General features: G+C 36.6%; 1 protein-coding gene across 5 annotated transcripts in view; it reads left to right on the forward strand.

Moving 5' to 3' along the window:
• LOC120425773 (uncharacterized) overlaps nt 1-13,070 on the forward strand; it is a 115,371-nt gene that overhangs the window by 40,250 nt on the left and 62,051 nt on the right. For 3 of the 5 annotated variants that reach the window (XM_039590384.2, XM_052710073.1, XM_039590385.2), the window contains exon 2: nt 1,945-2,226. In XM_039590384.2, the coding sequence (XP_039446318.1) occupies nt 2,175-2,226 (52 nt within the window). In that variant the 5' untranslated portion in view covers nt 1,945-2,174. The remainder of the gene's footprint in view (nt 1-1,944; nt 2,227-13,070) is intronic. The other 2 variants (XM_039590383.2, XM_052710074.1) reach the window with 2 other exon arrangements.

Here is a 13,070-nt window from a genome sequence, read left to right on the forward strand (position 1 = left end):
GTGAAATGGGAGATAAAATTGGTTTTTCCCACCCGCACCCCGCACTCGCGTCAAGTGTTTAACTTTCGAATGGGCGGGGAAGTTTTTCCTCCTAACGCAAACGGGCTGTGGCAAATTTATGAGTTGGGAAAGTATTATTCATAAATTGGCGATGAGAAGGAAGGGTGAGGGGGGGGGGTTGTTTTGGCTTTGCTTCTGTGGAAAAGATAATAAAAACAATGTGACTATTGAATAAATGTCAGAGTTTAAATAGAACGTTTGCTTTAACAGAAAGACAACTTTAAGAATCCCATCCTGTTTCCTGCTCTGCTAAGGACACTGCAATTCTAAGCGATTGTCTATCTTAATTAACAATTTTACTCTCGTATTTTCTCATTATAATTGCTTTTTTTATTAGCTTTGATAATTGGAACAGCAATCAACTGCTATTCTCGATGGTACTGATTGTCCTTTAAAGTATACGACATGGAATAAACTTGAACGAGAACAATTTATTGGCCAATTGCTTTGCTTGTAAGAAACAAATGCGATTGGAATGGGTTTTATACTGCCATACAAAGATTTTATAGATGGGTAATTCTCCGCCAACTCACACAGCAGTTGCCCCGACCCCTCTTCGATTTGCGTGAAACTTTGTCTTAAGGGGTAACTTTCGTCCCTGATCACGAATACGAGGTCCGTTTTGTGATATGCGAAAAAAAGAGGTGTTTTTCAATAATTTGCAGCCTGAAACGGTGATGAGGCAGAAATTTGGTGTCAAAGGGACTTTTATGTAAAATTGTACGCCCGATTTGATGGTGTACTCATAATTCCGAAAAAAAAACGTATTTTTCATCGAAAAAAACACTAAAAAAGTTTTCAAAACTCTCCCATTTTCCGTTACTCGACTGTAATTTTTTTTGGAACATGTCATTTTAAGGGAAATTTAATGTACTTTTCGAATCTACATTGACCCAGAAGGGTCATTTTTCATTTAGAACAAAAAATATCATTTTAAAATTTCGTGTTTTTTTCTAACTGTGCAGGGTTATTTTTTTAGAGTGTAATAATGTTCTACAAAGTTGTAGAGCAGACAATTACAAAAATTTTGATATAAAAACATTAGGGGTTTGCTAATAAACATCACGAATTATCGCGATTTTACGAAAAAAAGTTTTGAAAAAGTTGGTCGTAGTCGATCATGACCGTTCATCGTCACCCGCGACAGACACGGACGACGAAACAAAGAGAAACGCAAAAAGTAACTTTTTCAAAAGGGGGCAACTTTTTCCGATTTCGTGTGAGTTGTTAGAGAATTACCCAGATCTCTTTGAGTACGGAATTGCCCACAAAAATGTTTAAGCTTAGCTATCTGCAATGTGCAAAAAAACACTAAAAGGATTGAACCAGCAACTTTAGTTTGGTAATCCAACATGCTTGTACTTTGAAAGAGACAGAAAAAACATGTTCTTCTTTGTGAGCGTCTTTTCACTTTTCACAGACATTTTTCCGAACGGACAATTTCAACTGATAAAGAATTGAGAATAAGTAAAAACAGCAGTTGATATAAAATCTGTTAGTTTTTGCATTCTTTCAAACAAAACTGCTGAAAAATAAATAAAAAAATTATGTATATTGTTGAAAATCACATTTCGAGGTCAGACATGAGTGAACATGTGGAACATTTGTTAAGACACTGGAGTTTCAAAATCACTTCAATGTTTAATTCAAATCATTGTCAGCGATCACATACAATTGAATCTTTAACTCTTAGCTATTTATTAGATAAACAAAACTATTGCATAAAGTATAACGCTCGATTAAATAACCCATTTGTCTTTCTCTCTTTTTCCATTGCAGATTACTTGAGGGAACGCGCTGCAACCATTTGCAACAGTCGTAGTGCCACTGACCACCGAAGGGGGGGAGGAAATCCAAGCAAAATCATTCAGTTTGTTATTTCAGGCAAATCTTAAAACCAGTGAATCGAAAGGAAAATAATAACGCAAAAGTGTAACGTGCGTGTGTTTGTGTGACGTGCTGTGCATCTTGGGAATCCATTTTTGAATATTCAAATTCAATGTTTGCAGTTTTTCATCTTCGCAGCGTCTGACCGAAGAAAGTGAAAATCACCGCCAGCAGCCAGCTGAAAAATTCAACGGAAAGTGAAAACAGTAGTGCAGAGAATTCCAACCATGAATCGGCTCCGAGTGTTCAACCTGCTGCTGTTTGCATTCTGCTTTTTATGTAAGTCTAGCCATTTTGATCCATTAAAATATTTCTCCCTCCCTCGCCTGTCTTTTTTTTTTTTGCTCTTACTCTATCTGTCTGTCTGTCTGTTTGTGTGATATGCTTTGTAGATATGTGTGTTTGGTTTTATTGTTTTTGCTTCATTTGCTTTTGAGCTTTTCTCTATACTCTCATAATAACCGTAGTTTAATCGTTTCATTCATGCCATTCACTTTCATTACGATTTTTTTTGTTGCCTCCCACATCACTCATTGCCATCATCATTTATTAGTGCTTGGTTAGTTATTTGTGCACGCGTTCGGCCAAATTTGCTTACTTACACACGGAAACTAATAAAAATGCTGCTTTACTGTGGCTTTAATAGCTGCTACCTTTTTCGTGTGTTTGCAATGCCCACTAACGTAGCAGAACTACGAACCTGGCGTCCATCTAATATTCAGTCAGCTTATGCCACATCTCAATCCTACCAACACTTGTGCGAACTTTGTTGTTTTATTTATAAACGAATGCACTTCTAGCTGGATAAATTTCTAATGAATGTTGCAGCTTTCGACCGCTCTAGTGCACTTCTCTCTCTCTCGGATGAGCTTTCCTCTGATGGTGGTTCTTCCACCCTTTGCTGAAGCTGCTCAAATGCATTAATTCAATACCGAATGAACCGTGTCTAACGAATGCGCTTCTGCTCACCACATTCGGCTCAACATTTACTGCACTGTACTTTATGCTAAGCTTTACTAACAAGGAACTAATTGGAGATCTAAGCTCCCCCCTCCCGGCCGGCTGCTTCTGCTGCTGCGGAGAACGTGTTCTGCAGAATTGTGTTGCCACTAAGAAGCTTAGTTGAAGCATCATCGTGTGTAGGCAGCTTGGGTGTAGTTACAGTTGCGAACATCGACAGGGCGTTTTCCCGATCTTTGGTGGAAGTTTATAATGTCCGAGGAGCTTTAATTAGTTACACTTTACATGTGTGCTCGAAATAAATTTCTCTTATGGTGTTTTTTTTTCGTTGCCGTGTTACCAGATTTGCTAAGTTTATGACTCATCTCCACTGATATTCAGTAGGACGGTATAGAAAATCGTGTTTGCCAATCGATCCTATTTAAAAATGGTTAAATCCTCTTAGGTGGGCAAATTTTATGACATTGGTGTCAGATCTTGAATGTTTATGACTACCGATGAGGTCTTCAAGTGCCTTTCGGATACCCCAAATGGAAGTTCATGTTAAATTTAAAGCCTTTTCATTAAAATTGACTGTATTCGGCTAGATAATTAATTATTTTGCTAAATTGAATAACAGGGTTGCCAGATCTTCAAAAATTTTAAATAGAAAAAAAATGATCGTATTTATGGAATGGCAATTCATCAGGAAATGGTGACAGATTTTGTGTCAAAAAAAATGTGTCAAAAAATACATCAGAAATTGGTGAATTTTCCGTTTCTGATGAATTTTCATCAGCTTCACATTTTTACACATTTTTTAATGTAAATTAATCAAAATCAAGAGGTAATATCCAACCAACCAAAATTTCAACCTTTTTTATTATTCTTAACTTATTTTTATTAGGTCCTTTTAGATGCTGAGACCAGGTTGGGACCGAGGATCGGTAAAAAACTAATATAGTATAACAAAAAACAAAAACAACACCTCAAACCCCATACTTGAAGATCATGTAACTGACGAAAAAAAAAATTTCCACCTTCCAAAATTAAATTTTATTTTCTGTGTAGAAAAGGTCTTCCAAATACTTATGAGCAATTTTCTACGAAATCGGTCGATTTCGAGCATTTTTATTTTTTGTATTTTATTATTTGGCTCAAACTTTGTGGGGGCCTTCCCTATTACCAAAGAAGCTATGTTGGTTTACCCATAAAAGTCTCTTTACAATTTGGCACACAGTAAAAAATTTGGAAGGTGTAATTTTGGAAGGTTAAATTTGATGTAAATTTGCCACAATTTAGACTGAAAAATTGGCATTACACCAGAAAAGTAGTAAAATTTAAAATTTTCAGAGGTTAAATTACTATTTTTTTCTAACATAAAATATGTACCTCTTCCTAGATGTAATATTACCATGATTTTTTTACTGTGCAGCTGTCCATACAAAAATGGTACGTAAATATTCGAAAATCTGTAACTTTTCAATGAATTTTCTGATCAATACTACTTTGTCGAAGACACCAATTCGACAAAGTAGTAGGTAGGACTACGCAAAAAAAAGGTACACTGTAAAAAATGTCGATTTTTTAAATAACTTTTTTTCATAAAAACTCGATTTCCCAAAATCCGTATTTTTTTATTTTCAAGATTTTTTGAAACGTTTTAGGGGACAAAATCCGCAACTTTTGAGCCATTGTCAAAAATTCTGCCGCCAAGTTAAGATTTTATGAAAAAAATGGAAAAAATCTAAATTTCATTCATAAATTTTTTCAGCAATTTTTTTAATGTAAAATTGAATTTGCAATCGAAAAGTACCTTTCAGATTTTTTGATAAAGGGCCCCGTTTTGAAGATATAGCCACCGAAAGTTTGATTGCAGCAACATATTTGCAGAATTTCAATTTTGACCGTGAATGATATTTCTGAAAATATTTTTTGAAAAGTTGAGGAAATTTGTAATAAAATTGTCTAAGAGACATTGAAGATTGATAATTGATGTTTTCTAAGTCCCACCGAAAGAACCCTCCATTTTCTAATGTAGATATCTCAGCAACTATTGGTCCGATCTTCAATGTTTAGAAATGAAACATTCGTGAAATTTGTCGATATTTTTTTTAGATTGTGACAAAACCATCATTTCAAAAAAGTCAAACATTCAATATTACGCCCTTTTGAAATGTTAGTCTTGACTAATATAATATAATTTTTTTCTGTGTACCGTTTTTCTAAATATTCGTAAACAATACCTTCAATTTTGCCGAAGACACTAAATTAATCAGAAATTTTATCCAAAAGTTACAGATTTTCGAGTATTTACGTACCATTTTTTGTATGGACAACTGCCAAAATTGTATGGAGACTTGTATGGGTGAACCAATGACACAACATGGCTTCTTTGGTTACAGGGAAGGCCCCCACAAAGTTTGAGCCACCAAGGCTCATCTTTACCGTATCAACATGAGTGATACGAACCTTTGCGACTGTGGGCAGGGTTATCAGGACATCGACGATCTCGTATGGGCGTGTCCAGATCACCATGTTCACAGAATTAAGTTGAAAGATACCCTCAGGGCCCGAGGAAGACCACCAGAAATCCCGATGCGAGACGCGTTGTCTCAACTAGACCTTGATGTTTTCTATCCGATCTATCAGTTCCTCTTAGATTCCAAAATAACCATTTAGTTTTTCTTCAGTTAGTTTTCCTCCAGTTAGTTTTCCTTCAGTTAGTATAACTCGCCTTCACACAAAGCCGTCGTTTCTGGTGTGCACCGGAAGCAAAGCAAGAACGCCCCAGCAGCTGGACACCGAGTTGCGGCTGAGGTCTCAGCACCGAAAAGGACCTAATAAAAAAAAATTTATGAAAAAAAAAGTTTGAGCCAAATAAAAAAATAGAAATACAATTAATTTCCGGTTTTGATAGAGAATTGCTCTTATGGGTCATTCCGTTGAAAAAAATTATACACGAGCTGGCTGAAAAATTTGTTATAAAAGGTAACATTTTTTGTAGCAAACCAGCAATGACAGATTTTGATACTTTTTTTTTTTCAAATTAAGACGTCAGTCATCAGCTTAATTGACCCCTTTATTTTTTCTCCTCTGTCCCACAAAATTCGTCATTGAACGTTGTTTTTCCCACCTGACTTTATGCACCCGTCCATCGATCTTGGACCGGCCTTTTATGACATCATTTGGTGGTCCTTAATTGAACGCCACACCACAGCCGTTCGCCAGTTCGCAAATTTCCTTCGTTAGATTCAAGCATGTGCGGCCCGAAGTGGTTGACATTTTCGGCGACAATAAGATCTCTTGATGTTTGTTTGTGATGCATCAATTGCTGCGATTGGTTGGAAGGTCTACGGCCGCAAATTGGCTGGGTGACGAAAAGTGTGTGGCCATTACGGTTGACGGGCGGAAATGAAAGTGTGCAATTTATGGAGGGAGACTTGAGCGCCCTCAAGTGACGAACCTTCAAATTTCAAGTGCGTTTGGTGTCCTAATGTGGTGCTATTATTTCAACTAATAAATTAGAAGATCTGACACCGAGAATTTTAAGCTTGGTAATGACCTAATTACGGGTTGGCCGTGGTGTCCCTAAAGTCTACATTTTTGCGCTAGATTAAATTGATGTCCCTCGAGAACGATTTACACTCGTCAAATGACATTTTAATCGTCTAATGCAATTAAACGCTAAAGTTTTGATACCTTCAGGGCGAAAAAAATTCGTGTGAATCTTCCCGATGCTATCTCAAGGCAAGCTCTCAGCGGTTCTTCGTCGAGTCAAATTTAAGTGAAACGAGACTTTAATATCAAACACGGCAGATTTACGATGGTGACGAATGCTCGTAGTAACCGAAGCCGGTTATGCAACGTTACGTGCAAGTATCACGAATTCTAGCCACCAGCATTGCTAGCATACAAACCAACTGAACCGTCGTCGTTGGACGACGTGGTCATAGCTTCCAAGGTCCGTGCGTCGTGTACGGCGGACGATTTCTCGCTCAACGATTCCGCTTCGCCAATCAGCCATGACCAGAAGCTTGTAGTCCGGCGGCGTCGTTTCATTGAGGATTTGAGGATGTTGTTCCATTTCATGTTGAGCGTTTTTTTTTTTGCGCCATTGCGAAGAGGCAGAACTCGAGCATTTAAATCAAATTTCACGCGTTTACCCAGGACGAGTGTTTGCTGAAATTAAAAATTCTTCACAGGATTATGGGAGATTTACTTCAATTCGAGTGGTCAAAATATCAGATAACATGTTTGAAGTTTATAATAAGCAACAATACAAATTATTTTTGCTGACTCTACCCTCTAACTTCAGGATTGCTTTACCTTTTTAAAAAGTGTTCTTACAAAAGGCACACAAAGTACTATATAGTGTAACTGGCAAAAGTATAAGAGCCAAACTTCCCTACTGAAGATATCCTGTAGAGCTTCTGTAGTGTTGTTGACCTCAATTGCATCCTACTTGGACAATTTCCTACTTAGTCCACCACCGAAATTAAAGCACAGCACAGCGTGAAAGCCCAACGACAGTGGCGCACTTGAACTTGAAAGACGACAAGCTTCTATTTACAATGAGCCTCACACTCCGGGCCATCTCGACGACCCAAAGTGACCTGCGACGCCACGACAGAGGTAGGTTGGTTGTTTACCCACTCTCACAGTCAACCTCTCGGGAAAAGCATAAAAAATTGATTCACTTTTTGCCGCCTCGTCCTCATCGTCGTCGTCGTGATAATGCCATTAAGGTGGTCTTGGCTGGGGACACACTCTTGAACCGGTGTCCGTACCGTTTTTGAGGAACCTGGAGGGTTGAGGCCACACGGGCCGGGCCAATTACGGCGTGCTTTCCCGGTGAGAATTGACCTCAGCGGCGCTACCTGTGTTTTGCTGTAGATACTATATTCAGCAACAGTAATTATCCCCCCGGTATAGAGTTCGTCTAATATGCGTATATCTCGATCGAATGGAGAACCCACGGAACGCATCGGAGTACAAAACACCACCACCGCTCCGCCGCAGACTGGGGTAATTAGTTATTGTGCAACGCGAGATATGAACTTGACCCTGGAACCCCTGAATTGGTTGGTTGGTTGGTCGGAGTTCAAATGTGACGCGTGTAGTTGTAGCAGGTACCTACTAGCCAAAGTCGACTACCTTCGGTTCATGAGCAGTAAAAGTACACGCGTGTGTGTGTGTGAGTGTATGAAACGCACTTGGAGTTAATTCATGATATTGTCACGCTACTTACTGCGGCGAGTACTTGACTTTGGACACCGACACTGTAGGCGGTGTGCGGTCAGTCTTACTTGTAACAGGGCAGGGACTTTCCTGTTTGCGTAACGTTAAATTTTTGTTAGGGGTTACTTAATGCAATTAATGAAAATATCAATATTACAGCGCAAAACAAATTTGAAATTATTCGTGATGATTTTAGTGTGTTGCAGACTGGACTAAGTATCGTCACGTAGGAATAATTGATAATTGGAACAGCTCCTCATCACTACGATCTTCAATCTTCATTGCCACAAAGGATTCGAAAGATGGGAAGTGTTTAGGTTCTACTTTTTATGGGGATAAGGGAAATTCTCCACGGTATCTCTTAATATGTTTCGCTTGGAGTTGACCGTTTCCCGGGCAAGTAAAAGGTCTCTGAGGTAGGGTTGTGACCATTGGCATAGTGGGGAAATATTTTAAGTTGGAAATGTAGAATTATCTTCAGGATGTACTATAAACAGTAAATTTTAAGAGAATGCTTTCAAAATATGTCTTTTCTAACAATTTTTCATCAGAAATTCAAAATTAAAATGACTTGTTATGACACTGATAAAAGCTGATTCGAAATCCGGACACTCGTTTATGCTTATGAATCGGACAAATTTGGACTGAAATTTTAGTGAGTGGCTTTCTTCAGGTCGTCTGCTGTGTGCTATCTTGTGACATAGACCATTTTGGTCGAAAATGAGTTAATGATGACGTGTTGCTATACTTAACAAACACTACAAGATGCTTTAACCCGATTTTGGGTACTCGCTTCCGTTTCCCGGATGTCGCAATGCACACTTGTGACATAGACCAATTTATCATCAAAACGATCGTGCACACTTGTGACACATCATACATGTTGTTGGAAAATGTGGGAAATTTTTCTTGTTTTTCACAATTTTATGTTGATACACACTTTCTAAAGGCAATGCAATCTTTTGTTTTGAAAATATACTGATTAAGTCGGTTAAACTATTGATTTATGTCTAACGTCATGATTCGAATTCCCGGACGCTTCGAAACCCGGACACTTCATCTTGTTTTATCAATTATTTGAATATAAGTTCGCATTATGAATGTCAAAACTGTGTTATTTGATGAATTCCAACATCAAATTTCATTTAAAGTTTGTTTGAACGCTGTAGTTAATGCCAAAACAATTAAATACAATAAAATTATAAGTTTACCAAAAATGCGAAACATTTCACTTGAAATATTTCATAGGCGTTCGAAGCACCGGGAAGGCAAAGCAGAAATTTATGGTTTTGATTTTCTTAAATTCTAGCAAATTTTTATATAAACTATCGATTGTTTTGATGTTAACAGCTTATTTGAGACCTAAAGAATGCCATTCACTAACATTTTAGTCCAAATTTGTGTGATTCATAAGTAAAATCGAGTGTCCGGAATTCGAAGCAAAAGTGTCCGGATTTCGAATCAGCTTTTATCAGTGTCCGGGATTCGAAGCACAACAAGTCATTTTAATTTTAAAATTCTGATGAAAAATTGTTAGAAAAGACATATTTTGCATGCATTTTCTTGAAACTGACTGTTTATACTACATCCTGTTGATATTTCTACATTTCCAACTTATTACATGATTTTTTGCCAGCTATAACAAAAATGATATGCTACTAAGTGTCCGGATTTCGAATCATGACGTTATTTTAGTTTGTATGGGAATTCTGTGCACACTTGTGACGAAAAAATAACGACACGTAGTTAGTACAATTTTACTTTTGAAACACACTTGTGACACGTGCTTTTCAGATTTTTGTTTACATAATTGACTGTATCTGTATCTTAACTGGTGTAACCAAATTAGTTGAAACTTTGAGCGTTTGTTAAGCGATAGTATACGAACCGATTGCTTCAAAAAGTTTGGCTCTATCATTCATAGTTTTGAAAATATTTATCATCAAACTTTAAAAATCGATTTTCTCGAATAGTACTAAATGGTCATTGGCACAAGATAGCACACACCAGACGAGGTCTCAAATAAGCTGTTAACATCAAAATAATCGATATTATGTATAAAAATGTGCTAGAATTTAAGGAAATCAGAACCATAAATTTTTGCTTTGCCTTACCGGTACTTAGGACGCCTATGAAATATTTCAGTGAAAAGTTTCACATTTTTGGTAAACTTATATTTTTATTTTATTTAGTTGTTTTGGCATTGACTACAGCGTCCAAACAAATTTGAATTGAATGTTGATGTTAGAATTCATCAAATAACACAGATTTCACAATTATTATACGAACTTATATCCTAATAAATGATAAAACAAGATGAGGTGTCCAGGTTTCGAACATCCGGGAATTCGAATCATGACGTTAGAACTCTTGAAACTTTTTTTTATTTGGATTAATTAGATGGATATTATCAATTAGTAGTCTTTGGTAAAGATGGGAGTGTATATAAAGTAATTTGGGGCAAAATGTACACTCTTAAAAAAAACTTTTTTTTTATTTCACCTTTTAAAAACATTAACAAAGTCAATTTAAGCAAAAATACTATTTTTGGAAATTTTATGTTTATGTTACGTTTTTGAGGATTTAAAAAACAACTTTTGAGCTTGCACAAGAAGTCAAATCAGGTTCGTTTTAAATGTTAGCCTTGAATTTGAAATTTTGATTCTATTTTTATCGGACATTGACATTGAACAGCGGATTAATATAGTTGCTGAGATATCGGATTTTGAAAGGTGAGCGCCATTTGGGTGATAAACTTTTGTGGGTTTGTCTCAGAAACGGTGCACTTTATCATAATTTATCAATCAAATAAAGTACTTTTGGTTACAAGTTTGATTTTGCATCTAAAAAAGAAGTTTAAAGTTTTCGACCGTTTATGTTTTCAAAGCTATGATTTAAAAAATAAAAATAAGATGGAAACACTGCCAAATATGATTTGCCTCTACTAAGTTATAACTTCAAAATTGTCTGTTTTAAACCTCTAACATTTTTTAATATAAAAAAAACTTTTTCAACAATTCAAATCTTTATTATTTTTGTTAAAAAATAAATTGAAAATGGTTTTTTTAAAGTGTAAATATTTTTCCAAAAAGTCCTAATCAATTTAGCCGAAGACACAACATTTATCGATTTTGTTCTCAAGATACGGAACGGAATCGACGTAACACCTTATAATGAGGCCCTCTTAAACCTTGCGGTTTCGTCAACGGATCCACAGGCGTGTATCGTTCTTTTTGCGACAAGACTTCGCCTCCCAGGTCTCCTAAGTGTGAAGGTATGGCACGGGGAGAGGGCACCGAATACCTATATTAACACTTAGAATTGTTTGCGTCCGCCTCGGGATTCGAACCGGCGACCTCTGGATTGTGAGTTCAGTGCGCGGTCCGATTGATCCACACAGGCAGACGCTCAAGATACAGATTCTTGTATTTTCAAATTCTATTTTTGTATGACCAGCTGTCAGATTTGTTTGGAAACTTGAATGGAGGAACCAATGACTCAAAATGGGTTCTTTGGTCATAAGGAAGGCCCCTACAAAGCTATAGGCAAATAAAAATAAAAAAAAGGCAGGAAAGGTACAATTATTTCAGTTGGATTGATCAACTTATCTACATTATATGTTTGATTTTTTTTATGTTTATAAACATTCTGCATTTAGGAAAACTGGTCTGGGTTTCTTTTTTTACTTTTTCTACCTAATTCCATTTTGATTTATTAAACTTAGATCAAAGAGAAGAGCATCTTGTATAAATGTATACAGCAATTCCCCACGAAAACAGCATGATTCGAAAAAAAAGTTTTCCGATCGGGCTCAAATTTTTTCTGGGGGATCCTTGGCCGAAATAATTAGACCCGTATTTTTATGTTTGGCCATTAGGGTTACCTACGCCGTGTTAGGGTGGTTCGAAAAATGGCAATTTTCGTCGATTTTCGCAATAAAAACTGGATTTTTCGACGCGCCACGCGCAAAAATGGGAAAATGACGAAAACGGCAAAAAATCGTCGTTTTTCACTAAAACTGCGATAACTTTAAAATTTCAGCGATGACCTATACATGTTAGGGTACCAAAATTTTTGTAATTAAAAGACGCAACTTTTGGTACCATAACATCTATAGGTCATCGCTGAAATTTTAAAGTTATCGCAGTTTTAGTGAAAAAAGTCGATTTCTTGCCGTTTTCGTCATTTTCCCATTTTTGCGCGTGGCGCGTCGAAAAATCCAGTTTTTATTTTCAAAAAATCGTATCTCAGAGTATCGAAAACATAACTTCACCATTTTTTGATATGTTATGTGAAATTTTCCGAGGAATCCGATAAAAATATTTTCAGACATAGGCTCTTTGGTCCCGAGACCTTCAAAACAGCATTTTAAGTTTTCATACGACCTTTTCAAAAGTTAAGCTAGATTTTTGAAACTTCTTACTATTTTTCCCAAATAGCCAAACTAATCACCTTTCTTTTGCGTCTAGGACAGCTAAAATCGGATGAAATGGCGCGGAGATATGATTTTTTGAAAAAAGTGGTTTTTGCGAAAATCGACGAAAATTGCCATTTTTCGAACCACCCTAACACGGCGTAGGTCACCCTAATGGCCAAACAAAAAAATACGGGTCTAATTATTTTGGCCAAGGATCCCCCAGAAAAAAATTGAGCTCGATCGGAGAACTTTTTTTTCGAATCATGCTGTTTTCGTGGGGAATTGCTGTGTATAACTCAGACCGATTTTATAATTTGAACATAAATATAAAATAGTGTACCAAAATGCAATTTTTGCCTGACCGGTTCTGGGCCAGAATCAAACTATCGATAATAACCAGTCTGAAAAGCGCAAATTTATTTTTCCCTGGAATCGCAAAAAGAGTATGAGGACAGTTTTCATGCCAAAAATACGTGCTATAAATGAAATATTATCTCGTTGAATTTGAATCAATCAAATGGTTACA

This window comes from Culex pipiens, chromosome 3 (assembly GCF_016801865.2).
Source record: "Culex pipiens pallens isolate TS chromosome 3, TS_CPP_V2, whole genome shotgun sequence".
Lineage (NCBI taxonomy): Eukaryota > Metazoa > Arthropoda > Insecta > Diptera > Culicidae > Culex > Culex pipiens.